At 37.7% G+C, this 27268-nt stretch overlaps 1 protein-coding gene across 7 annotated transcripts in view; it reads left to right on the top strand.

Annotated features, from left to right (window-relative positions):
• The window catches only part of ncam1a (neural cell adhesion molecule 1a), a 233545-nt gene that overhangs the window by 170340 nt on the left and 35937 nt on the right, over positions 1–27268 (top strand). For 5 of the 7 annotated variants that reach the window (XM_082141121.1, XM_082141123.1, XM_082141124.1 and 2 more), the window contains exons 9-13: positions 13627–13777; positions 16160–16344; positions 17903–17999; positions 19784–19951; positions 24158–24283. In XM_082141121.1, coding sequence (XP_081997247.1) covers positions 13627–13777; positions 16160–16344; positions 17903–17999; positions 19784–19951; positions 24158–24283 — 727 coding nt within the window. Of the gene's footprint in view, positions 1–7922; positions 7953–13626; positions 13778–16159; positions 16345–17902; positions 18000–19783; positions 19952–24157; positions 24284–27268 lie in introns of all 7 variants that reach the window. The other 2 variants (XM_082141122.1, XM_082141127.1) reach the window with 1 other exon arrangement.

The following is a 27268-nucleotide window of genomic DNA, read 5'->3' on the forward strand; positions in this document are numbered from 1 at the left end:
AATATGGAAAACAGAGGAAACGCTCAGAGATGCAGTGTAAACAACTAACAAGACTTTGCAGGGAATGAATGTGAAAACCAGGCTTTTATGGGGTAAACAAGGTAAAGACATACAGGTGAATGTGATCATGACTGATTAGTCTGGGCAAAGGATTATGGGAAATGTAGTTTGTGAGGGAATGATGTGGAGTGCCCTCTGGTGGCTCTCAAGGGCACTCCAGCTGGTGTTACAGTTTGATTATGTGATTTAGTTCATTTTGATGTTAGGAAAGGACTTAAACTGTGTTTAAACAACCAAACTCACTTAACCTTTTATTTTAGAACATATTATATACAACCTCTCTAAGCAGGCCAGTAGCTGCATCCAAGCTTGTCGTCGTCAGTAGGTGGATCAGCAAATATGTTCCAAAAAAACAACTAAATCAAGTTGGTAGCTAATATTTTGTTAGACCATCTTGACAAGCTCTTTGACTAGTTAATATCCAGCTTAGACCATCTAGAAACCAGCTACTATGTTCAAAATTGTAAACTATATTAACCTGGATTTTCCTGCAGGGTTTTTTCTAGAAGTTAATTTGCGCTGATATTGTTGATATGCACTCGTCTCTCACCTCATCTACAGGATGCAGTGAATTGATGCTTTCATTTTCCATTTCCTCATTTTCCTCATTCTTCCAGAAGAATTAAGTGTTAACACTCACAAAATCATTGTTGATCAGGTACTAGCACAACAATTTGCATCAGAAAATATTGTATGAGTGCACACATATATGGTGTAAATGGGTTCCAAAATTAAAGTGTGCATGAAACGGAGGTTGACGTAATCTTTTCTTCCCTATTTCGACATATATCAGAGTCAAACGGCTTCTTGAACAAGAACAAATGTAGGGCTGGACTTTGATTGATTGATCGGATCGTTGTGGTTTGCTATTGTGATATCATGTGAGTCATCAGAGAAGAGATGTCATTTCAGAAGGGAGAAGTTATTTTGAATAAATATTATGTGCATATGAGTTCATATGAATTTTTTATATGCACAGATACATTAATTAAAATAAATACAACAATATTCCATACAAGTTACATTTTTTTTATTTTGATGTTATGGTGACTAACAGTAACTGAAAATTGAAAAACAACATTAAAACACATAATAAATGAAAATTAAATTCCATAGCTGTTAAAAATTGTCAACTGTCAAAAAATATATGTAAATATGTGTAATTCAGTCTCACTGGAGAACAAATATTTTCAGCAGTAAAAATATCTATGACCAGTACATTTTGATCTTTGGCTGATATGGGTCAAAAAAATTATACATTTGGAGCCTGTGTATGTATGTGTAAGGGATAATCTACAGCTAGGTGTGCATTACATGATTTTATAATTTAGCTATTAAGTAGTGAAGCTATTGTATTGACAAAAGTTGCGGGGCAACATTGTCAACGAGTTTCAGTGCTTCTGTATTTTTCTGTGTATTCGCTGACTGGAACTACCTGTGCATTCAACAATTCCAACCAATGAGAATCGAGTATTCAGACAGAGTGTGCTTTATGTATGCTTATATCTTTTGATGGCCGCCCGAGGATTGCCTTAAAGTGAAATGTGCAGGCAGTGTGTAATGAGGCGTACCTTAAGTCAATGAGGCCTCATCACTGGTGTCAATAAATGAAATATGTGATATGTAATAGTAAGTGTGATCTGTGGTTATGGTCATGTAATGCATAGTCCGAACAGCTTATATAACAGGAACACCACCAATGTAAAATAATTTCCATTGAATTGTTGTTGTTTTTTCTATATCTAAATAGGTCCTCGGATAGGCAAGAGAGCCTGAGGGTTCATCTCAATGAGAACAGCCTGTAATCTGTGAATGTGTCCTCGCTAGTGCTTCAAGCTAGAGTGAACGCATCATGTATACGTGCAAATGATCGATCGGTGTCACTCAAGTGTACTCGTCCACATTCATGGTACTAGTAATGTGTATTATTATGTAGCTAGTTTATATTGCAATGCTTAATATTGGAAACAACCCAGTCATTTCATTAAACATCTTACTTTTGTGTATTTAAGACAGGTTGGAGGTTATCTTAACTTTAAGAGGTTTTTACAATTATTTTTATGAACATTCCTTTCAGGAATATGAAGCACATCTTAAGAAAAAAAGGATAAGAATATTCTATTCATAGAAAATGAGAAGAAAATAGCAGTTAAGAAGAATTTTATTCTCAAGAATGTTTTGTGAATCTTGCCCCAGGGCCTTTAGTAGGTGAGCTGGTGTATTAATATGGATTGATGAGTCATAAGTATGTCTGCAGTCTACTTAAATCCTCTGTCTCTAATATGTGTCCTGTATTCCCAACCACAAATTTCCAGCATCTGAATAAGTCAGAAATGCACAGAAACCTCAGAGATGTCAGAAAGCTGTGACTACCAAATGAGCCATGTCTGAGTTGGACTGGAACAGATTGGTCTCCCCTGAACTCTACGAGAAACTACATTATGGAAGATTCTCTGTCTGCTTTTTGTTCTGCCTGTTGGATGAAATTAGTTCACAAAGATGTCACGTTCTTACAGAAGAGGCACGTTGATTATTCATCCAGAAGGAAAGGCCATTAAAGGGATAGCTAAATTAAAAATTAAAATTCTGTTATCATTTGCTCACCCTCACATTGTTCCAAACCTGTATGCTGTTTGGTTTTTCAGCTGAACACGAAATTAGAACTTTGATTCATTTTTCCATACATCGAGAGTTCATAGTGACCACATCTGCCAAGCTCCTAAACAGAGCTAATACACAATAAAATAATGACTGAAATTGCTATAAACAGACCTCAGTGCCAGTCATTATGCACTGATAATTGTCATATTCGCTGCACCTCGAGAGCAGTTTTTAAATCAAATATGGCACACACTGTAAATGTTTCTTGAGCATTAAATCTGGATTTTAGAATGATTTCTGAAGGATCACGCGACACTGACGACTGCTGAAAATTTAGCTTTGCCATCACAGGAAAAGATTACATTTTAAAATATAATATTCACAAATTACAATATTACTGTTTTTACTGTATTTTGATCAAACAAATGCAGCCTTAATGAGCATAATAGGCTAATATCTATAGAAGCTTCTTAAAAATAATCCTATAAAAAAATTAGTCACTATGAACTGCCATTGTATCGGAAAAAAATGTGTAAGAAGAAATTTCTTTGTTTGTGTTGTACAGAAATAAGCAACAGCAAATGGGGCTGGAACGACATGAGAATGAGTTAAAAAAAAGACAAAATTTAAATGAACTATCTCGTAAAAACAATAGTTACTCAGTATTATGCATTGAAAATCACATGAGTCAAGGGACTTAACATTAAATGAAGATGAGGACTTCTGTGGAGTCGCTGTCTCTTCATTTATCATTTAAGCCGCTCTCTCTGGGACCTAGTGAGCTGTCCTTGACACAGCTACTGTATGAATCATACAATCAAAAGAGGCATTTCAGGGCTGCTAGCTTATTGTGGAGTCCAGTGCCAAGCTGCCCTTTATCTAAGGATAGTTTCTTAATGGCACCCCTGCTGATCTGAGGTCAGTACGGTCCATGCTATGCTCTGCTAATGCTTTAAGCAGACTGCCCTGTGTCTATGCACTCAGAACCATTAACACGCACCCCTGCCGGGATAACCATGTTGCAGAAGCACCTGCAAAAAAACCTTTTAAGATTTGTTATTGGTCTTGTGACAGTGAAAGTTTATTTTCATGGACAGATAATCTTGCTGCCCTTTATAGATCAGTGTCACCCCAAGGCTGATTATAAGCATGCAGATAGTAATAAGACAGAGGTTCTGTTTTAAAGGTCAAAAGGAGAGTTTGTGACCAGGATTGAGTTTTAAGAGAAGAGGGTCGACCTGCCAAGATAGCAGAAGCAGGTGCCAAACTCAAGGTTTTAACCCCCTGTAACCTTTTGACAAGCTGTCAGTGAGCAAGTGATTAAATCAATAGAGGAATAAAGGATGTCAAGCCACTGTAAAACAAGAGTGGCCTGTAAATTCAGATGGACTTGTTGTAGGAACTAAGGTTTAGTTGTCTAACACTATGTCAGTCATATTTTCAAGTGTCATTTGCTGTAGTTTCAGCCCAGAGTCTGATGATATGCTACTGTCTGATGCATATTTGACACAAAATGGCTAGCACTTACTCTATCTCGCAAGTTCTTCTGTTCTTTTTTTTTTCTTAACAGTTTTCTAAGCCCGTTACCACCTTAAAGAAAAATAAATAAGGTGATGATAAGATACATTTTTAAATATTAAATCAAGTCACAGTTGTGAAATATAGGGGCAGATTTACTAACAGCTTTCTCCAGTGCAAACCTTCTTTTGGTGTTAAAAAAACTACTGTCAGGATTTACTAAAGACACTCAGTGTACAATTAGCGCTGAAAAGGCGTGGACAGGGTTATTTTTGCAGCTGATGTCATTGAATATGCATTTATAAGAGTTTCTCTTTCAGTAGCAAAATGTATGGGTGGAGAGTATTTAAATGAATCATGCAAGGTGATTTATTAAGGTTTGTGCTTGTCAATTTATTGATATTTGTGCTATTATTTACCACCCAAAAAAAGCCAGATGCTGATTTGCGCTGCTTTTGGTAGATTGCATTGGTCTTCTTAGGAATCATTATGGATCATTATGGAAATGATCCGACTGCATCTGTGTTCTTTAATTTGCACGTCGTCAGTAGATCACGTGCAGAACTTTCCACTGCCATCTGCGGGGTCTCATGCTAATTTGCCCTGTTTAGTAAATTTGTCCCAAAAAAAGACATATTGTGAAAAATAAAGTCACAATTAGAGCATAAATTCTGAGTATGGGACACCATACTTGGCTACTTCAATTTCCCTTTAACTTTCAATATAGGAAAAATAGTTAATAAATACAATTTTACTCTGAGGTGGAAACAGGCTTTCATGGTTTTTCATGCATTTATGCTAATTTTTCCTGTCAATTGTGATCACTTCAGATATCAATCAAACTATTTCATCCTGTCTAAGTGGGCAGAACTTTGTCAGAATAAGCTGCAAAGTTGACCAGACAGATGCAGTTATTCAAAGTCATTAGACTACTTTTAGCTTTCCTGTAGCTCAGTGGTAAGAGCATTGCGTTAACAACGCAAGGTTGTGGGTTCGATCCCAGGGGATTGCACATGCCTATGTATAAATGTATAGGATAACGCAATGTAAGTCGCTTTGGATAAAAGCGTCTGCCAAATGCATAAATGTAAACTGTCATCCGACAAACGACTCAATTGATTCACTTAGAGACAAAGACCTAAGTGGTTTAAAAAATGCTGTGCTTTGTTCAAGTGAAACTAACGGTTTTAAATATTTACCTGGAACTCAGCAGACTACAGTAGTTTCTTTAATCACAAATGATTCTGCTTGATCAGTGTCAGATTTCATAATGGATCCTGAAATCCCACTTATCTGCGACAGATTCCCAAACTGTGTGATTAGCGGTCGAAATAATAGAACGCTGCCTTCATGATGAGCAAGCTTTCATGGAATCGTTGTCATTCTGTCATAAGTCAAATGGGTAGGTTGTCTGCTATTCATGTCTGTTTGATTTATCAGTGGTTGGAGTCACGTCCTCAACAGCTTCTATTGTGAGTCATGCAAATTCTCGGCGATGCAATTCCAGATGGCAACGTCATTGATTGATTTCTGGTTAACAAATGAGTGGAAGGTATAAAAACCTTCACTGAAAACTACTCATCACTGTCCCGTTCAAAGAATACAGGGATCTATGTTGTCAAATGGAAGAATGGCTCTCGTTAAGGCTCAAAGCTGCTGCCTGTGACTTATGGGACATAGACGAAATGAATGAGGTGATCACAGTTAGCATCACAGGCAGTAGATCTTGGACATATTGCTTTGGTGTCAAGGTGTGCATCATTTCAAATGTATTCCTATTGTGTTATTAATTATTGATGGACTGCCATTATTGCTGTGGCATTTTGATGGATTGTGGGGGGATGGGGGGGGGGGGGGGGGGTCTGACCTTTCTCATCATTAACAAGATCATATGCATGTCACCTGGATGTTTGAGCATCCACTCATGTTTGATTTACTTGCACATGGCCTATATGTGTCCTTTTCCATCCAGTATGATTGTTGTTCAGATTAAAAAATAAATTGTCACACTTGATGTTTTGACTATGTGCCTCTCGTCGTGTGTGACACAAGGTTAGTTCAAGGTCATATACATGGGTGACAAGAAATGCATCGGGGGCAAGAAAAAATATTTTTTTGTACATGCATCAGCAAATTATTCGCTGAAACTTTTAGCAAACGAGTTTGAGTTTGCTTTTTAATTGTTTTTTACCTTCTTGTTTATTTACTCATTTATTTAATAATTTACTTAAAGACCCCTGTGGTGAAAATCAAGTTTGTAATGTTGTTTGTATGTCATTTGTATGTCTATGTGGTGTTTTTAATATGCTTTAAAACAAACTATGTGCAAATTCATGACATTTCCATTTATGCATTTGGCAGACGCTTTTATTTATTAAGCGACCTATATTGCATTTCAAGGTACACATTTACATTCTTATCAATTCTTGCTTTCCCTGAGAATCGAACCTATGACCTTAGCATTGCAAGCATCAACACACTACTGTTTGAGCTACAGGAAAGCCAACACTCAAAGTCAACACTATTGCTAAGTATATACTCCTTAAAACTGCAGTGAACCAAAGACCGTCTCAAAATTGCGGTGTGAAATTGCTGGTGTTTCTGACGTCAGAAACAAGAGGCGGGGCTTATTTGCATATTCATAGAACCACGTATACCTAATGAGGCAAGGGTGTAGAGTTACATTTAAACTATTTTAAGGGATGAAGAAAACTCGTTTAAATATGTAATTTTGGGTGATCAAAGATGAGTTTTAAGGGATAAAATTATTGACTACAGGGGGACTTTAATTTATTATCTCGGGAAATGACGCACACAAAATGTGAATCATTGTCCATCGCTTTTCGAGCAACTGGTGATAAAGAAAAATGCCATGTCGCAATATTCAAAATATTTTTTGAATGTTGAGAAATTCAACTTTTGATTTTAATAGGCTAATGTATTTGTAAATGTTGAAATTAATATAATAAAATGAATAAATGCTGAAGAGGTATTGTTCATTCTTAGTTCATGTTAACTAAGGTAGTTAACTAATGAACCTTATTGTAAAGTGTTACAAATAATAATAATATTTTAATAAATAAGCATGCATGCCCGTCCACTATGCCACTGTGAAGGGCTAAACGGCATCAACGGCACCACCTGCACGGCATCAAAGACTTTTTTAATCCAAATCCACATGAATTTCAAAGTTCAATCTTCAATAGCCTACTGCAGTCTCCTGTCTCATGGTGTTTCTCATGTGTGTTTTCAGTCGGTGCAAGCAAGAAAATGTTATTTCACATGATGCAGTGTTCATCGGCACAGTCAGGATTAACATAAAGAGGTTTCCAACATTTACTAGACAGTAGACTAGCTTTGAACGGCCCATTCATGTGGATTTGGATCTCACTAAGGACGTGCGCTGTCTGTGAAGGCCTGACTAGCTGATGGCTCACTCCATGGAATATATGGAAACTCCATGACAATATATATGTCGCCCATATATTATACACACACACATAAACAAATACAAAATAAAAGTCAGTTTATTATTTAGAAGTCTATTGCCTGTGGGTATGGTACAAGTACTAAACAATTTTTTGATTTGATTAAAGTCAAGTTGTCTTTGGAGCTTCACAAGCTGTCTGCTCTGAATAACGTGCATGTGTGATGCCTGTCTAATTGAGCGCCTGCTGATTTTTCTTTTTAAGGCTTTTTCTCATTTCTGTCGTGTTTTGCTTTACATGTATCTATCCTCCCAGGCTTCATGGACTCGACCTGAGAAACACAAGGTAGGGCTGCTTCAAACCTAGCCAGGATGCTCACTAATCCTAGAGAAGTCCTTTATCACTCTAGAACATCAAGTGTTGGCTCTCTTTTACCCTCGAAATCCTGTAGACACACACACCCACACACATCACATCTGATGAAATGGCATCCCTCGTTTACAATGATTGTCATGTCATTTCTTTTCTTTATAGGCAGCATATTGCTCGTTTTTGGATAGCTTCTATAAACAGAAATTGTGACAATCCTATTGGGTCTTTCTAAGCTCTGAAGTTTTTATTTCTTCTCATTTCTTAGTAGAATAACTGAGCCCTTTTTTTCCTTTACGAATTCCCCTTGGACAAACTTTCTCAAGGGACTGAGGAAGAAAATAAAGAGAGGGTGTTAAAGCAAGGGCTTCAAGCCTTGAAACATGCCAGGTACTTCTTTAGAGAATGAGCCAACACTCAGTGTTCTCCCATAGACTCAGACAGGGGAATGTAGCAGCACTAAAAGGAGACACTAACACAGCTATAACCAAATCCAGCTTCAGACAGCACAAGCTTCTGTTAACATAAATATACTAACCCTCACTTATGCCATACTAAAACTCGTACGCCACATGTCAGAGATGAATAACTTAAAAAGTCAACGTGAAACCCAATTTACTTCTGTAATGTGGCGCATTTATGTTAAACAGGATGCATTTTGTAGACTGTATTTTATCCATTCGTAGTTGGGAAAAGAAGATACATACCAGACCAAATGTTTTAGCTAAAATATTGCCTGGTTAATGGTGAACATCGTCCAAAAGCTTGCATGGCCTAAGTGATACCAGTGGAAAGGAAAAATGCATTATGATTATTAAGAATAATCATCCACAGTACACCAGGAACTTGCATTAAGAAGAAAGTAAATAGGTTGGTTTTGATTTCATGTTGACTTAAGCTGTAGATGCACAGTATGAGCAAGTGATTGCATTCTTGAATCTGAAATGTTACTCTTTTACTTGCTTTATTCATCTGTCAGAGAGAGAATTCATCTGTGTTCTGCACTGCTGATTAAGAATGATTCAGATGCATATGGATTGTGTGGGAAGGACTGTTTATCTGATCTGCTGAGATGAAAGGCCGCAGTTATGGGATTGCCCACACATCACTTCATGTTTTTAATCCTCAGGAGTACAGATAAAAAGAAACATGGTTCTTTAAACATGCGCTTTTCCTTTGAGTCAAAGACAAGGAAATTACTATATCAAGAGTTTTGGAATAGTTAAGAGTTTGTGAGTTAAAGACTAAAAATTCAGTTGTACAATCTTTTTACATCATAAGCAGTACTGACTTGAGTGTTGTGTGACTGACAGGCGGCTGCCTTTGAATGTTCATTGCTCACACATACTGTGCGCGTGCGCTGTGAAGTGCATTCATGCCTCCACGTAACGCTTCATGCAAGAACAGTCAAATACACTTCTTGTTCATAATGCCCATCATGCCGAGGTGTTAATGTAAACACAGTTGTTGGATATGTCTTTAGTGAATGCGAACAGGTGGAACAAAAAAATTGATTTGTAATGTGCCAGAATATCAAATACTTCTGCCTTGAAATATGGACCTGCCACACTCTTATTATTTTTCTACTATTAATCAGTCACGAACATTAACCGGAAAAAGAGAAAACCACTGCCTGCTCACAGCTGGATAACTTTAGTAGCTTTAATAAACCCTCTACAATCAAATGTGAGCACACTGTTAAGCCTAAAAAAGAAACTGTACTGTTCATTTTTATTACAGAACTGCTTTTCAGACATACTCAAATGGCAGTGAATCAGTTTTAATGTGTTATATCTAATAATCATGCAAGATTATGCTAATCATTTTATGTATATATATATGTATCTATAATGTATGTGAATCTTGAATAATTTCACTTCCATTGATTTCTGCAATTCTGATATTTTGACAGCCCTTCTAGAAGTTAATATATAATTTCCTCTCTCTAATAGTAAGGATATCAGTAACCGGTATTTATGTACTACAGTATATGACCTTTTTCTAATTACATTTTCATTCAATCTTGGAATGTCCGTCCTGCTCACTGTCTAGACTTTTACTCCTGCAGACCACCTCAGGGCAACTATTTCTCAACATGTCTTGTATCAATTCAAGCTAGGCCATCTTTATCAAAAGTTCAGATTTATTTTCATCCGCATTTGGACACACTGTGATCCATCTTGTCTGTGCTAGAGTGCTAGCGTGAAATGTGAAGTGCAGGACACCGTTTGACTCGCTTTCCTCACAGACAGTCAGCAACACCTTTTTTAACATCGTCTCTATGTCAGTGCAGTCATACAAATATGATTGCCATCACCTACTATTTTCTCCTAAGGAAAAATAAAAAAAATCAATTTTTTTAACACAAAAGACCTTGTATGTGAGCTCTGGTTTTGATCCACCGTTGGTTGTCTGATCTTTCAGGAGAAACGGATGGGCAGAATGGGGCTTCCTGCGTTCTCTATTAGGCGAGATAAGATACGCACCGGCCCGCGATTGCATTTCTGTGCTGAAACGTAAGCCGAAACATTCTCTCTCTCTCCTCGCTTCTGTTTTCTGCTACATTTGACAACCGACGAGGAGGTAGAGGCACAAAGTGATTTGCCGGAAGCGTTCAAGGTTAACGTTCAAAGAAATCGTGAAGGTTTATATGCAACCAGCCCTACGTACACACATAAAACAGGAGAGATGCTGCGTATGCTGGCTTACTGTCAATTACTATGCAACGGGAGGGGACTCGCTCGACAGACCTGCATGCTAACAGCCCTCTGAACGTGAGGCACAAGCAGGATGGAATTTATGGTCGAGACCCTGGTTGTTACTTAAAGCACTCAATCCCTCAGATCGTGACTAAGCCACCACACCTTAAATCAAGTTTGGGAATTGATTGGATTTCAGCGCCATGCACACTCCATTCCACTCGCAGTCAAATTTCTCACTGACCATTGAACAGGCACTTTATAAATGAAGTGCCACTGCAGGTTTCAGAAACGTCTTATTTCCCGGCTGCCTTTTTCATGCTGTCAGGGGACCGTCTGTGGCACTGATGAAAGGTGCACGCTAATGCTCACATTTTGCAGTAGCTTCACTTAAAGAAAAATGTGAATCATACGCTGAGCTGTTTGCAGTCGATGCTCAAAACAGCATTCCATTTTCAATTCAGTATGCATGTACATCCAATAACAAGGTCGTAGCACAGGTAAAACAAAGTACGCTCTGCTAAGCACGGAAAATGTAGAACGCATCCGGCTCTCACAGGCTTATTTTATTCATTCTGCTGCATTGAATACTGCTTATGAATGTCAACAATGCTTATTGTTAATATCAAGGTGTGACAGCTACACTTTCTTTCTCCCTAAATGTCCTGTATAGCTAATGAACGGGATTGAGTATCCATGTGATTATCGTGGCTGTTGGCTTCAGCACAGGAGCAGCTCATGTTTGTTAACTGAGTAATATGGTGTCAGCTGGCATGACTAATAAATCTATTTAAACGTGTCATGGAAGAGGCTGCACTCTCTGATTAACATGGGTCACATTATCCAAGTCAGATGCACTCAGTCAATTAATTTTCTTGTAAATTACATCAGTGTCATTAATCTGTGGATTTCCATTTGATTTCTTCTTTTGAAGTTTACAACGTGGAACCAACACTAACGTACACATAGGGGTAACATATGGTTAGTTGACGCATAACATGTCCATTGACTTTTTTTCAGTCCCATTCACAAGGTGCTTAACTGTAAATGTGTAGCCAATTAAAACGAGAGCCAAAATAAATATTATATTATTTATAATTATGGAATAATAAATAACCCATATATAAATAATATTTTTTAAAAACTGAGATCTCACAAAATGTTAAGGTCCATTCACTTTAAGACGGTGAACATGATTTCACCAATACAACATGTTCCTGGATCAACATCTTTGTTGATCCTGGAACAACGTTCCTATCAACCAATCAGATTTGAGGAACAAGTTTACAGTTCATGTCTAGTTTAGGCTTACAAGCAAGGTTAGGTGCTGTGTTATTAATCTAGCATTCCCCTCGGATTTTAGGGATAACTTATGAGTAGGGTTAGGTTAGGTTAGAGCAAAATTTTCAGACACCAATGTTTTTTCCAGGATCAACAAAATATGCTGATCCAGGAACATGTCTGTCTTGGAAAAATTATTTTGACCGAAAGACACATTTCTTGATTAAATGAATAATGTTTGTGAGAGCTCCATTTTAACTTTGTGGTGCAAAAGAATCCGACTCCAAATAAAAGACGAAATTTCTCCTTATTTATTTTTCACCTGTCAAGAAAATGTCATGCTCTTGAGAAAACAACAAATGTAATGTTCTTACATTTCATTTAAAAAAAGAAATAATAATAATAATGTTTGGCATCGTAGGGCTTTAGTTGGAAACTGTACATCTTAAAGTAGTTCCTTTTAGCTTGTCACCATTTACTTTTAAAACACTTTATTTTGCCTTCACTTCATGTTAAATGGTTATGTGGTGTGACAAATGAAAAGTACAAATATTCCATGTGGTTCTCAATAAGCATGAGGTCATAAAAGCTTTCATGTTTAATAAGCATGAAAGAATTAGCAGGGCAAAGATGTGAATTCGCTCCTTTTGGAAGCTGATCTGAAGGGCCTTTTTAGTTGCTTTTAAAATCTAGTGAAACTACCAAGAAAGCTAGAAAGAAAGGCTTTGAAATGCAAACAACACAGAGCCACGATGAAGCGCATGCCGTGTTTTCATTGTAACAGCTGGAACTCCTATTGATTGCCGAATTCAAAGCCCCTTCAACCATAGGATCTCAGATCACCATAGTAACCAGAGATGGGCAGCAGAGTAAATGCAGAACGAGCTAAAGAGCATGCGCTCATGTGCGGGATGGAGTCGAGGAGGAAAACTGTTAGCAGATTGTCCCAGCTGTGCTGTTTAAATAGGCTTTGAGGAGAAAAGGCTTTAAATTGGCCCCTGCTGTGTGGTCCACTTCATTATTGATCCCTGCCTCACTGTCTTCCAAAATACCCCCCTGAGGCTGAAACAAAGAAATAGCGTCCCTCTTCCACAAACTGGCGTCTGTAGTTGTGTGAAGGAATGATATAAAGAATCTGGATCATTTTTCACTGAAGAAATGAAAAAAAATCATAATTTTCTCTCCCTCTTGTCTTTCCAAACCTGTACGACAAACCTAAAGTTGTTATTTACTGGAACACCTTTCCTTGGTTTGATTGAATCATTCTTTTGATTCGGATCTTTTCAGTGAATCAGTTTAATGATTTCTGCTTCTTTTATTAAGAGGTAATTCTTACATTTAATCGGTTTCTCATCCCAAATAACTTGTAATATATAGAAGTTAAATGGACTGCTTTTACAATACTTTTATGGTTCTTTTGTGTCTGTTGTGAAGCCTCAGTATGTCGTCTTTTGTGTTTCATGCTGTATAAGAATGAGGGTGAGAAAATGATAACATTAGGGTGAAAAAATTATGACATTTTTCATTTTCATTTAATTTTTGGGTGAACTATCACTTTAAAGGCCCCCTTGTGCCTCTAGCACTGCCATTAAGTTTAACTTTGACTGATTTCCTTCTGTTTTACATATCTTTTTCTTACTCTCACTCTCTCTTTTCTTTTTTTCCCATAGAGTCTGGATGGTAATGTGATTGTACGCAGTGATGCCCGTGTGTCCTCTCTGACTCTAAAGTACGTGCAGTTCACCGATGCCGGCCAGTACCTCTGCACTGCCCGCAACTCCATTGGTCAGGACATCCAGAGCATGTACCTGGAAGTGCGCTGTAAGCTAAACATTTAACTTCTTTCTTTGTCCTTTGTAGGTTATTTGTCTTGTGGTCAGGGCAAATGTGTCAGAGCTCAAAAAGTGGACATTTTGTGTTTTTTTATGTTCCTTTGGTCTTTCTTGGCTACTATCCTGCTGAAAACACCAGCAAAACTGTGTTTTGGATGCTGGATCTATAGCCTTGTTTAGGCCAAATCCGATTTTTGTGCATATCCGATTGGAATCCAATCATATTTAGCAAGTGTGAACGGGGAAAAAATCACATGAAATGCGCTTTTTACAAATCCGTTTTAAACTACATTCATATGTGGTTCGAAATCCCATTCAATTCGCATTTCTGGAAATCCGTTTTAGTCTGACCGCTCTAATCGGATTTCGTGTGGTTTATGTGACTTTCTCACGCCACGTAAAATGTAAACATATCATACATTGTTATAAGAAACATGCTGAAAGTCGCTTCAGAAATTTTACATTAGTAAACAAACAAGGTTGTGTTGCAGTGCAGGTCGAGCAGAAAATGACATTATAATGGAGACATGTTGAATTTTAAGACTGGCGAAGACGACAGCACGAAATAAAGCAGCCATACCAGCCTGCTACATTTTAGCCGCTGTCTCAGAAGACGCAGTAATCCAGTGCGGTGGCCACACATTGTCATGTTGTAAAAAAGACAACATCTCTATTGAAAACCCCTCCACATTTTTGTTGTTGTTTTTGTCGTATACCTACTAACGCAAGGTAATTTCCATAGAAACCAATGCAGATATTCCAGAAAACGAAAGAGTGCCACAGGACACACATATTCGATCCGAACAGTTGCGATTACAGTCAGTAATTTAGATAAGATTCCAATAGGATACACAAATAATCAGATTTGGACTGACAGTGTGAACACAGCCTATAAGGGTCTTAACTAACTAACTTTTAACTTTTTAACCAACAGTAGATCAACCAGCTAAACCCGCCCCAGACCAGGATAAACCAGCTTACACAGCATGGAACTGGTCTTTTCAGCAGAATATTCAAAGATGCTGTTCAGTGAATTTTATGATATGAAACAATCAGTCTTTTTTACTTCTTTTTTGAGTTTATAACAAAAGAAACTGATAGGAATAGATGGTTTGAGGGCTTTTTTAGACTGTATGTCTGTTTCAAACAAATTTAAGTCGATTTACAGGCTTAGTTCTTACAGTTAGTGCTCTTCATATGAAATGAAATACTGCCATCTTCACATTCTTAAAACTCAATTTTCAGAGCAAACGCTTATTTTTATCAGATTATGTTTACTGCAGTTGGCTGAGTGCACTTTTGTGCCATTTTGCCAGGTAGAGAATTACAGTAAAGCTAGCTTTAAAGTTATTTTCATCTGCTTGTGCATTTTAAAGCATTCCCACAATCTAATTCAGAAAAGTGGGAGGGAGTGAAGCTTGAAGTGCAATGAAAGCCTAATTGGATTAATTTTTCTTGCCCCAAAAATCTTCTCCCGTTCCTGAGATAGCATCACAATGTGCAATTGATAGAAATTGTGTGGAAATGCAGTTTGCCACAGCACGGTTTGTGAGTAATCAGCTTCTTGGTTGAGTGCATGGAGCGTTTCGCAGTAATTAGCGATAAGAAAAGGTGCTTTGTCTGCTTCAAATGATCCTAGATGAGATTGTTCACTCCCATACTCAGTCGGTCTGAGCTGGAGTCTCTTGCTCTGTTTTATTTCCCACTTTTTACTTCAAGGTTTCATTTTAAAGAGTTTTATTTATTTTTTTTGCTTGATTGTTTATGTGTTGTTTTATTGAAATAGAGCTCAGCCTCTCGGGCTGGCAGCCAATAGGAAAGACATGCCGAATTCTAGCCATGTCGAATCAGTAAGCATCTTAATGCAAAGTTTTGCCGTTTACTTACATAAACAATAAAAACGTGTTCCACTAAAATTGCACATGAAATCATTTCGAGCCTTACATTTCAGCCACTGTTGTGATAAGATTTAATTGCCTGTTTCATCCAAAGAGAGACATTGGGGTGTCCAGATTATCTAAACAGCGGTGTTGCAGCCTGTGGTCCTCAGATAGCGATAAGATTTGAGTGGATATGTTTCTTATCACAACAGCTTTATGGGAAATGTGATTACTCAACTGCATGTATCAATCCTGGAGTGGAAAGTCTAGTTTGCCAAGGTGAGCAACACTCACAACAGACAATAGAATTCATGCTAGAGCTACCGCCTGGTCTGTAATAGCAGATATCGGAAATCGCAATTCTGAAAGGTAGTTGAGGGGATGATGGTTAATATATAACAGCTGGAAGCCATCATATTCTTGCCCCAAGGCCTTTCTCTATAACAGTCCTTGTGTTGGTTGCACTTTGCTGACACTGTGTATAATTACAGATGCTCCAAAGATCCAGGGCCCTGTGGCGGTGTACACCTGGGAGGGTAATCCGGCTAACCTCACCTGCGAGGCCCTCGCTCACCCGGGCGCCTCCATTTCGTGGTTCCGTGACGGCCAGATGCTGCCTAACGCTAATACCACCAACGTCAAGATCTACAACACTCCCACAATCAGCTTCCTAGAGGTACTGCATCACCACTCAAACCCATCAGCCTTTAGATGCCCCCTTATTAAAGTTTCAACACTAAAGACATATTTGACACTAATAATTGCTTTCTGAGCTCATTTTCAGTATACTTCAGCACTCTGTAGCATTTGATATTAAATAATGGCAATAGTGCCTGCCGATACTGCATTGAGCAAACACAATAATTATTGTTTATTCTGTTCTTTGTTTATGTACAAAATAGTGCACACCCATATCTGCCCACAAGTGCTGAGAATATAATGACTTGTTTTTATTGTGTGGCAGAATAATTCATGTCATTTCAGTTCTTCACAGCTTCACTTTTTGGTTTCGCATTACTGGCCGATAACATTAACTACAATAATTAAGTTAATGTCACATTGTGAATGACCAGCCTAATGTTTTTAGAGTCTTGCAAAGCACAGATTGTAATAATTAAACTGGTGCATCTAAATACAGAAAATATGACATTTTATGATTTATTTTTCTGTAGAGGCCTTTTGAGATCAAATCACAGCATTACGAGCCGTCATCATTATAATAGTTACATTTACATCTAAGCAGCAAATATAAAGTGTTTACTTGACTTTTTAATGCTGCACACAGTCTGCATAAAACTTTTTGCATAGGAATCGTAGTCACAGGAAACTATGTATCTTGAAGTTTGATTATTGGTTGGCAAGCACAGCGAATCAATTACACCGAATATGCAGATTTACATGCTGTAGCAGCAGTGTAAAAATGTTGAAGGAGCCACTTTCAGTTTAACTGTTTTTAGAAAGTTTTAGGAACAGTTTTAGAGCAAAACCCCATTCTAGAAATGTTAAACCTACCAACATCCGTTGCCATGATTTTTGGAATTACTTAATAGGAAAAAAAAAATGATTCAGTCGCATAACATCAGTTAATGGAAACGCCGTCATTTCACAATAGTTTTTTATCGACATATATCAAAATATCGCAAAAGTTTTGTGCAAATCTGTAATGGAAATGGCTACTGTCTCTGTTCCCATGGCACATTTTGCTGTTGAAGCTAATAGCAACAGTACGCCCCTCTTCTCTCTCTCTGTCTCTCTCTCTGTCTCTCTGTCACTCAATAATTACTATTAATTATTACTGCTATTGCCAAGGCAATGAGCTTCCCTTAACCAGCTAATGTCTATATCATGCTAGCTAAAGCCGCGTTTCCACCGCAATTACCAGGAACTATTTGTCCCAGGAACTTTTTTCATAGGAACTTTTTTTGCCCCAGACCGGTTGCTTACTGCGTTTACACCGCGGTCTAAAGTACAGGGAAGATTATGTAAATTAGTCTGGTGACGTTGAACTGCTCCTCCCAGTCTGCGACGGACAGGAAGCGCGTTTGTTTTGAGTTTTGAGCGCGTTTGTTTTGAGTTTTAAGTATGGAGGAGATTCAAGCTGTGCTGCTTTTGTGTGTGATCTATTGGTTTACTAACAAGGTAATTAACAAAACGGCAGAAAAGAGACGAGCACTAATACTAAAGCGTATTCAGAAGAGAGGTGGTGCCTTGACGTGTCTTTTTTTCTCTGACAGGTCACTCCGGTGTCCCAGAACGACTTTGGCGATTACAACTGTACGGCTACTAATGTCATCGGCACAGAGTCAAAGGATTTCATTTTGATTCAAGCAGGTTTGTGAATGTTTCGAGGATGATGAACAAAATTAGTAACTGTTTTACACTTATGAATCAATATCAAAGGTTGAAGTTCTAATTAGCTGTTCACAAATCATTTCTCACAAAGGGTGTCTTAACACAGTAAAACCACTTCTAAAATCCCCCTTGGTACCCATTCATAATACACAAGGTACGCGAAAGGTAAATCTCCCCCAGACGTTTTAGCTTTAGATCAGAGCCTGTGCTCGTATTTTTTAGGCTGAGACTCTTGGGTAATAAAAACAGCAGGGTATAATTTTCAGGCTGCAGATTTGACGGTTAAATGCGACGCTACCTCTGATATTTTTGGTGCTCTGTAAAGTGGGGCAGATGTGAAATGGTGTGGAAGGCAGTGAGGTGATTATTTAGTCTCAATGCGATGAGGCAGTGCAGGAGTGATGCCTCTTTTCTACCTCACATGTTTTAGAGCCACCACACTCCCACAGCCATAGTTTTTATTGTGCGATAAAGTCACATTTCTCTAAAAGTGTGTTTTACTGAGTAAATGTGTTCTGTGAGGGAAGGAGATTAATTTTAAAAGAGTCATGTATAGGTTGAGTTATATTGTTAGTAAATAATTTTGTTGAGGGAAAAAAAATCTGTTTTATGCAGGGCTAACAAACGAAAAATAAAATTCAAGCAGTTGTTTAGTTCACTCTAAGCAGAATCAGTATTTTAACGTTTCTGTTCATGCGTTCCCTCTGTAATATTATCGCTCCGAAAATGATTTGATTAGAAAAAATACCGGCTAGTAAGTTTTTTTGTTTGTTTTTTTACAGAGAAGATATGTCACTGCAAATGGGAGAAGTTATTTTGATTAAAGATTTCGAGGGCACATGAATTTAAGAAAAAGAATGATGTGCATGGATAAATCATTTGTTATAAGTACTGCAAAATTCCACACACAAAAAGTGATGGTGATTATTTCATGGTGACTTTAAGACTTCTACATAAATACCTTTTTACGTGAGAAATGAATTTGCTGTGGATTTGCTGATTGCATCCAATATAGTTTATAAATGATTTGTCTTTCAAAAACTGCTTTTTTGTAAATCCTGCATTACATTTTGACAGCATTATAAAACAATCTACACTAAAACGTGACGCTCAAATTTTTAAAATCTTAATGCCTTAAAGGATCAGGGAGTTGATCACAAAAAATGATCAGATTCATGTTTCTAACTTTGGGATTGTTGGGGAGGATATGCAGAGCATCAGACACAGCCAGGGCCAGCTCAAGGTTTGGCAAGCTTCCCCACATTTAAAGAGGAGCGTGTCTAATTTCAGTGACTTAGCGGAATTGCAATCTGTTTTGGGCAGTGTTTGAAACTTGTTTGAAAACAGTAGTTTGCCCATTTATGTACCCGTCCAATGTTCGAAGGTTGCAGAAGTTCAAAAAAAGCCTTTTTATAGCTTAGTTTTTTTTTTAGTTTTTTTTTTTTTAAGTTACAGTACAGTTTTCATAGTACATCAAACTCTTCAGAAGTTCAAAGAAAATTTGATTCCTCATGATATGACCACTTTAAACAATATTTTGGTTTGTCTGAAAGATATTTTACTCGTGCTTCAGGGGAAAACTGTTCTGGCCACTGCAATAACAGTTCCCTTGGTGAACCGTTCCCCAAGCCCAAAACAATTTTTCATTGTTTCAGTTTGTCTATTGCCTCACTCACATTTTTGTGGTGCCCTGCTTGTGTGTGCAGAGCAGTACACTATTATATTCCAGTGTGTGCTTAAAAGTGTGTGTGTGTGATCTCTAGAAGTGCCTTCGGCCCCCTCTATCGAGCGCTTGGAGCCTTATTCCAGCACAGCAATGGTGGAGTTTGATGAGCCTAAATCCGATGGAGGAGTGCCTATCCTTAAGTACAAGGCTGAATGGAGGATAGCAGGCCAAGACTGGACGGACAGAGAGTATGAGGTTGAGGATGGTAAGTGGCCAACACACACACACACACACACACACACACATGCGCTATAATAACATTTGTTTAGAACTGGAGGCAATGAAGAGAGAAAAACAAGATAGATGAGGCTTTTGGGAGGCTTATAAAAGCTTTCCCTCATTTGTATGAAGGTCAAGCTCTTGATTCTACAGCATTGTTTTGTACCGAAATGACTACAGATTCTCAGATGATTGTATTAAGACAGGGATTTTAACTGGGTTACATTGTTTTTAAAAACTTTGTCCTAAAGCAGACGTGATGTGGCACGGTCTGAAAAAAAACACAGCCAATCAGAACAATGTGTTTGCACACTTTATCGCATTCCGTAGTGTACTCCTGATGGCTCTTTTGTGGTTTTCCTTGAGCAATTTGTACCGAAGCTTGATTCCGCCAAAATAAAATGGGGAATTGTGAGATTTAAAATAAGACATTTTGAAGTGCGTACATTGTGAGATTGTGTGGTTGCAAATTAACTTGACTCTCAGATGGAAATGGGCTTTCATAGATTTGTCGTGTAATATCTGATGTTTCTTAGGGGCTGTTTATACTACACCGTTTTCAACTAAAAATGTAAAACTTTTAATGCGTTTTGGGTGGCTGAAAATGCAAACTTTTCAAAGTGCACGTTTTTGAAACTGGTCTCCGTGTAAACAACAAAAACGTGAATCTCCGAAAACAATGACGTCATGCACATGCCTATTACTTGGTCAATCTATAATGTTTCAGCGCCATCTAACGGCCTGGCAGCGGAATACAGCGTTTTTAGTCGTTTTCGTGGATCCGTGTGAATGGGGATCGTTTTGACAATGGTGTCGTCTGTACACGGAAAAATCTAAGGAAAAACTTCTCCTTATATCATATCGTTGTCGTGTAAACGTACCCTTAAATGCCTCAATCAATCTCTCTGAGGTTTGTTCATGTTTGAGGTTTAGCATTCAGCTGGATTTTGGTCCAGTGAGGTTTCATTGTGAACAACTGACAAAATGTAGTGTTGCTTGTTTCTTCTGCAGCTAGTTAGGACAGAAATTCGGATTAACAAGGAAGAGCTTTTACTGCTTGTCAGTTTGTCGCTTTGCGCCCAGTTAAGATGCTGTGTTACACTTAGAAAAGAAAACAGCGGTTTCTATGACGCACAAACAGCAACCCTCCTTCAATATAATAACTAAACACTTTCCACAGCTGCTAGCCATTTCAAATTGTGGCAAAATAACCTTCCCCGCTGCCATAAAAAAAACCTTTCATTGGCGATATTGCTTGGCAAGCATGAAACGCAATGCAGAGTTGAGCAAAAATAGAATGCGCAAATGTGAGAAAGGGACAGGGTTCACTTGAATGCTAAATAAGAGTGCTCAGAGCAGTTGTCACAGCCTGACATGTGCTCTGTTTGTCTGTGGGTACTGTCTGTCTCTCGGGGTGGCGGGGGGAGAGATGTCAGTTTGCTCACTGCTGACAGCCTGCTCGCTCTGCCAGACCTCCTTGGGACATGCGTCAGAAACAAGCCTCACACACACAAACGCAGCCTTTCACAAATCAGTCTAAAAGCCACCTACACACACACAAACCCCTGCTCAGCCAATGTCTTTTTGATCACTCAACCTTTTGTCAGTCAGTCTCTAATGCATTAGACTGGCATATGATACATGCATGAAACAGTCCCAAACACGAGCTACCAGATTGAATGAGTACAAAGAAAATTTCTAGTCATTATTGATGAATGATTGATGTATGATACCAAAAACGAATTCTTTTGAAATTGTTCTTTTTAGTGATTTAGTCTGATCACTCAAATCGAGAACTTTTGAAGTTAAATTGTGGGTGATGTTATGAAAAACTATAAACCACATTTCATAATTTATAACATAACTAAAAACATAGTGATGAACAGCGAATATGACAAGTAAGTTTCTTCATTCCCCATGTTTCTTTAAACAGTTACCATTAAAAAGTTTGGGGTCAGTAAAAAAAAAAAAAAAGTTTGTTTGTTCAAACTTTGGTTCCACAAGGACGCATTAAATTGATCAAAAGTGACAGTAAATGTTATAAAAAATTCAAATAAATGCTGTTCTTTTGAGCTTTCATCAAAGAATCCTGAAAAATATTTATCATGGTTTCCTCAAAAACATAAGCAGCACAACCGTTTGTAACTGTGATAAAAAATTATTATTATTATAATAAATTATTATTATAAGAAACGTAAAATGAGCAGCAAATCAGCATTTAAGAATAATTTATGAAGGATCATGTGACATTGAAGACTGGAGAAATGGATGCTAAAAATTCAGCTTTGCCATCACAGGAATAAATTACATTTAAAATATATTCAAATAGAACTTTTATTTTCAATTGTGATTATATTACACAGTATTACCATTTTACTGACTTTTTGATCAAATAAATGCAGCGTTTGTGAGCAAACGTTTAAACGTTAATATAAGTTAATATCTGGATTTTTATATTTTAGACAAAATGTGGCCAGTTATTTTGTTTACTTTTGTTCCAATAAGGATTGTCCAATCTAATTAGAGGACAAGAACTAATGGTTGCATTTTACGAAAATGAAATGTAAGATGCTGCACGGCGACCTCTGGAAAACCTCTGAGTAATGACTATAATTGAAGAATTAGGTTGTTGTTTTTTGATCAAACTGAAATATATTTTAGAAAAAAGGTGAAACTCAAAATGCTTTGCAGGGTCTTCTGGGAAAATGATGGGAAAGTGATGACTTGGCCCACACAGTGGCCCTCATTTATCAATCTTGCGTAGAAACGGGCGTATATGTTGGCGTAAGATTATGCTTACACTCCTCTCACCGCCTGATTTATGAAGCTGTGCGTACCTTTGAAATCCAGGTGTACGCAATACCTGACCTTGATAAATGCCGCGGATGAAAACGATCGTCATTAGAATAACACGCCCCTATATATTCAAGTCTCCGCTTCCCCCACGCCCTCATTTTACGCCATGGACACACGGAAGACGGCAAAGAAGAGAAACTTCTTTGAGAAAGAGAAAGCGAAACCAGGGAAGTGGAAAGAAACAAAATTGATTTCTAGATTTTTATTATTAATGACGCTTATTGTTATTTAGAAGAAGAATGTCGTTATTATTATTATTTGTATTATTATTATTATTATTTAAAAGAAGAATGTCATTTTTATTATTTTGTCAGTCTGAATTATTTTTTTGGTCATTGAAAGCCTTTCATTACTAAACCCAGTCCGTGCACACCTGCCGGGCCTAACCCTGGCCTAACCATCGTTTCAAAGAATAGTACAACGGCGAGCGCGTCGAGTATAAACGCCTCGTCCGTTTGGGGAGGTGCGCGCGCAGTTTGCGGAGACTCGCGCTGCGGAGCCAGGCGAAAGTATAAACAAGGCTTGAAACGTCAGGTAAAGCGCACAGGCTCGCAACTGAAGGAATACATATGCCTACAAATCAAATGCTTTGGTAAAGTCACACAACTTAAACATTGAAGTCCATGTTGCACAAAAATAAACACTGAAGTTTATAATTACGATGTTGTTGTTTTTTTACAGTGGGTCATAATATATCATATCTTTTAGTTTGTCAGTGCGTTTTGTGGTGTTAGGAATTGTTTTTCTGCGCATTCCCGCACTCAAAACGTGCGTACACCACCTCCTGAGCTGGCGTAGGATTTGAGCGTGCCGTACGCCAACGTTCATATTGATAAATCTCAAAGTCACCGTGGTTTTGGGTGTACGCCAAGTGTACGCTGGAAATTTGGTGTACGCACTTTTGATAAATGAGGGCCAGTATCTTTGCCTACATATCTACCCACAAAAAGTCCCGTAGACTTTCTCAGATTTAGAAAACTCATTATTCATTAAGTTTCGCTCACCACTTACCCCGTGTGTATTTGTTTAGTCCATATTTACACTTATCGGTTATACTTTTTTCTCACTGTATCTAAATCCATTCTGCCCATTTTCCCTTAAAATCTGGATTTTTTAAATGTATTTATTTGAGCCTGTTCATTGCGACAAACCATTCAAATGAATCAGTTTCCTGTAATGCTACAAGTCATGTGCTGGGGTAACATGGGCCATTTGATAAGGTAAATTGGTATGTCATGTAGGTTTGGGATATGCTTTGTTAAAATTAGAAATATTTAATATTTTTTATGTTTTTATGTCCTATATTTCATTGGAGCTCTAAATCTGTCCAAATCAGGTCTCAACTTGATCACTATTGTTGGGCTGAAGCCAGAGACCACATACGAGGTCAAGATATCAGCCATCAACGGCAAGGGTGAAGGAGAGAGCAGCGCCCTGGAAATCTTCAAAACCCAACCTGTCCGTAAGTGCCTCTGTCTTTCTGTCTTCCTCTCTCTCAGTCCCTCTTTATCATAAGACCCTAGCACCCTCTTTACCCATCAACCCCCCTTCTCAGTGCAGCAGCAGACCTCACTACCCACAATGCATCCCTGCCCTGGACCCTGCTGGATCTCACTCCCAGGAGATGCATTGCTTGTCCTGCGTGTACTTCTGTATTTATATGTGGATGTGCGTGTTCATTTTAATGTGTGTCCGTGTGTTTGAACTATTTCCTGAAGACCATTGTGTCACTGCAGCTTCTCACCTCAGCAGTGCTTCCCTGTGATGTGGCACACCTCCCTGTCTGTACAGCTCTTCTGCCGGCTGCCAGCATGTGCCGGGCAACAGCTGTGTCTCGTGTCTGTTGAGAGCTGTGTGCTCTGTTAAGTGTCGTCCATGTTGATTGGGCACTCTTCTGTAGAGCAGATAATGAAACCCTCTTTAACCTCATATCCACGATCAGATTAGGATCAGACTCTCGGGGATTCTATCATCAATGATAAGATCTAATCTCAAAGAATCTACGATATTTTGCATAGATATTTTGCATTTGTACAGCAGTATAAGTAACAGTTGAAAATAATTCCAGATGGTATTTCTCATGTTTCACTAGTTTAACGGTTCTGCTCTAAATATTCACTAGAAGTGCTATGAATCTAAGCCTGTTTCTGCCTCAGATAAAAACAAAGTAATTTATTTTAATGACTCTATTTCTAACATTTGTTGCATAATTGTGACTAACATTTTATCTCATACGATTTTTTATAATTGTAACATTAAACCTCAATTTTGCTTATAACTCACAATCATGACTATTTCTCATAATTGCAACTTTATCTCATAATTGTGACTATTTTTCATAAGTGTGCAGTTGTAACTCACAATTCAGACTATAGCTCACAATTGCAAATATTTAAATTGCAACTTTATTGCCTGGATTCACAGATCACAGACATTAACAGGCATGGTTTAAGATGCATGTTTGAACTGTCTTACCACAAAGGAACTTGCAATGACATATTTAAAAAAAAAATGTCAGTGCTATTGTTTGTCTCAAGATGCACACCTGTAATGTTTTTTTTCTAAGGCACATTTAAAAAAAAAAAACGACTTAAATGCCATAATTGAACTAAGGCCTAACCCTGGCTTAATCTAAGTCCTGTCTGTGAAACCAGGCCTATATGTCACAATGTCACTTTTTTATTATTTTAAACGTTATCTCACAATTACCTGTTTAAGGTGGAAACAGGCTTCTATAGCTATAAAAAAAATGAAGTGAGGTGAAATTTGACGTTGGTTTGCAGAGCTTGATTCTAGAGCTCTCCACATTAATGAAACATCATCCTTATTTAGATTTGCAATGAAGTTTTCAAAATTCCTACAAATCTACTGGTTTAATTACTGTATGTCGCACGAAGCCGTTGGATCAGAATGTTCCACTCAGAAGCAGATTAGAAAAAGTCAGTTTGCAAGAAATGTGGGATGAGCAGAACACAGTTCTACTTTGATTATTCAATTTCCTCTTGCACTCGCAGGGATTAAGTGACTAAAGTTTAAATAGCAGAAATAGTTTTTTTCCTTGTCGCTTTATTAATCCAATTTATTGATCCAATTCAGTTGATCCATCTAAAAAGCACTTTGTATAACATTACAAAAAAGGATTCCTACAGCAATAAGCTTGATTTCCATTTCAGTACCCAGAAGCTTTGGAGGGAATCTTACAAAAATGGGTAACAAGTTAAAATAACACAAAGCAAGACTTGTTTATTCTTCTATTGCGAGTACAATAGCTCACGGCAGGAGTGAATTGCTCCATTGATGTAAGTCAGAGACAGGCTGACATGAATTCTTATCTTATTTTTCCTTATCATATTTCTTCTTTTCTTCGACACCCCCTGTTTTCACAGTCCCCACATTCACTCTAATGCCTGCTCTCATTTCACAACAGCTAATTGGGTCACCCAGTTTTGCCATTTTGGGACTTAGCAAGCATAGTTCACATAGTTTAGCCTGGCGAAATGTGAGTCAGCAAGGTGATTTTTTTCACTGCTTTATAAGATAAACCTAAAATGGCAAATTGGATTTGGCCTCCCCTCCATCTTATACATTCCTGTTCTCATGTTCATGATTTTTTTTTTTTATGCTTCTCATCATGTTTTCCATCTTGTTTTGTTCCACTGGACATCAGGCTTCCCTTTCAAAAGTAAGTGTTCCATCTCTCTGCTCTCTTTCTTTCACATTTCTGTTTTGTTTTTTCCATTTGCTTCTATTTCAGCCATTGCAACATTCCTGCCAAATCTCTAGTAAGCCTTTAAAGAAGGTAGTAAAAGCTTGATAGAAAGTTTAAGACTCCATGAAATGTGTTATAGATTGTAGTCTCAGCTTTTAGCTTTTGAAAGAAGGTTTGTATATGGAAGGGCTCATCGCTTTTTAAATAGCTAATAGGCTGATACTTTGTCATGAACCTTGATTTGACCTTTAGTCAAATGGTAATTTTAATTTACTGAGAGGGGACTTTCTCCTTCTAGAGAGCTTTTGATTGGACAAAACATTGTAAGTCGTTGGATGACTCAGTCATATTTATGGTGTGTATCTGCTAAAAGTCAATTTTATCAACTATAGGATAGCTGGACATGGATTCATGAATTTCATGGGGATTTTAAGAATGTATTGAGAATTAAATTAGTCTATTTGCTTAAAGTGGACTCTCATATCTCAGTGCAAATTAAGTTAAACTTTCTGAGGGGTTTTCACTGAATTTAAAGAACTTTGTAATAGGTTTTGATTATAGTCTGTGCTTTAGAGAACTGTGACAGCTCACTTTATATCTGTTGTTGTACTTTCCAGACGGAATTCCATTCTATTACTCAAACAAGGATAAAGGTTTGCTATGAGATCATTTAGACCAGTCCTTCCAGTCCTGAAGGCTTAATTGAGAAAATTGCCTTTTTTTCCCCAAAACCTACAG

This window comes from Leuciscus leuciscus (assembly GCF_965113295.1).
Source record: "Leuciscus leuciscus genome assembly, chromosome: 16".
In the NCBI taxonomy this organism is placed as follows: Eukaryota; Metazoa; Chordata; class Actinopteri; order Cypriniformes; family Leuciscidae; genus Leuciscus; species Leuciscus leuciscus.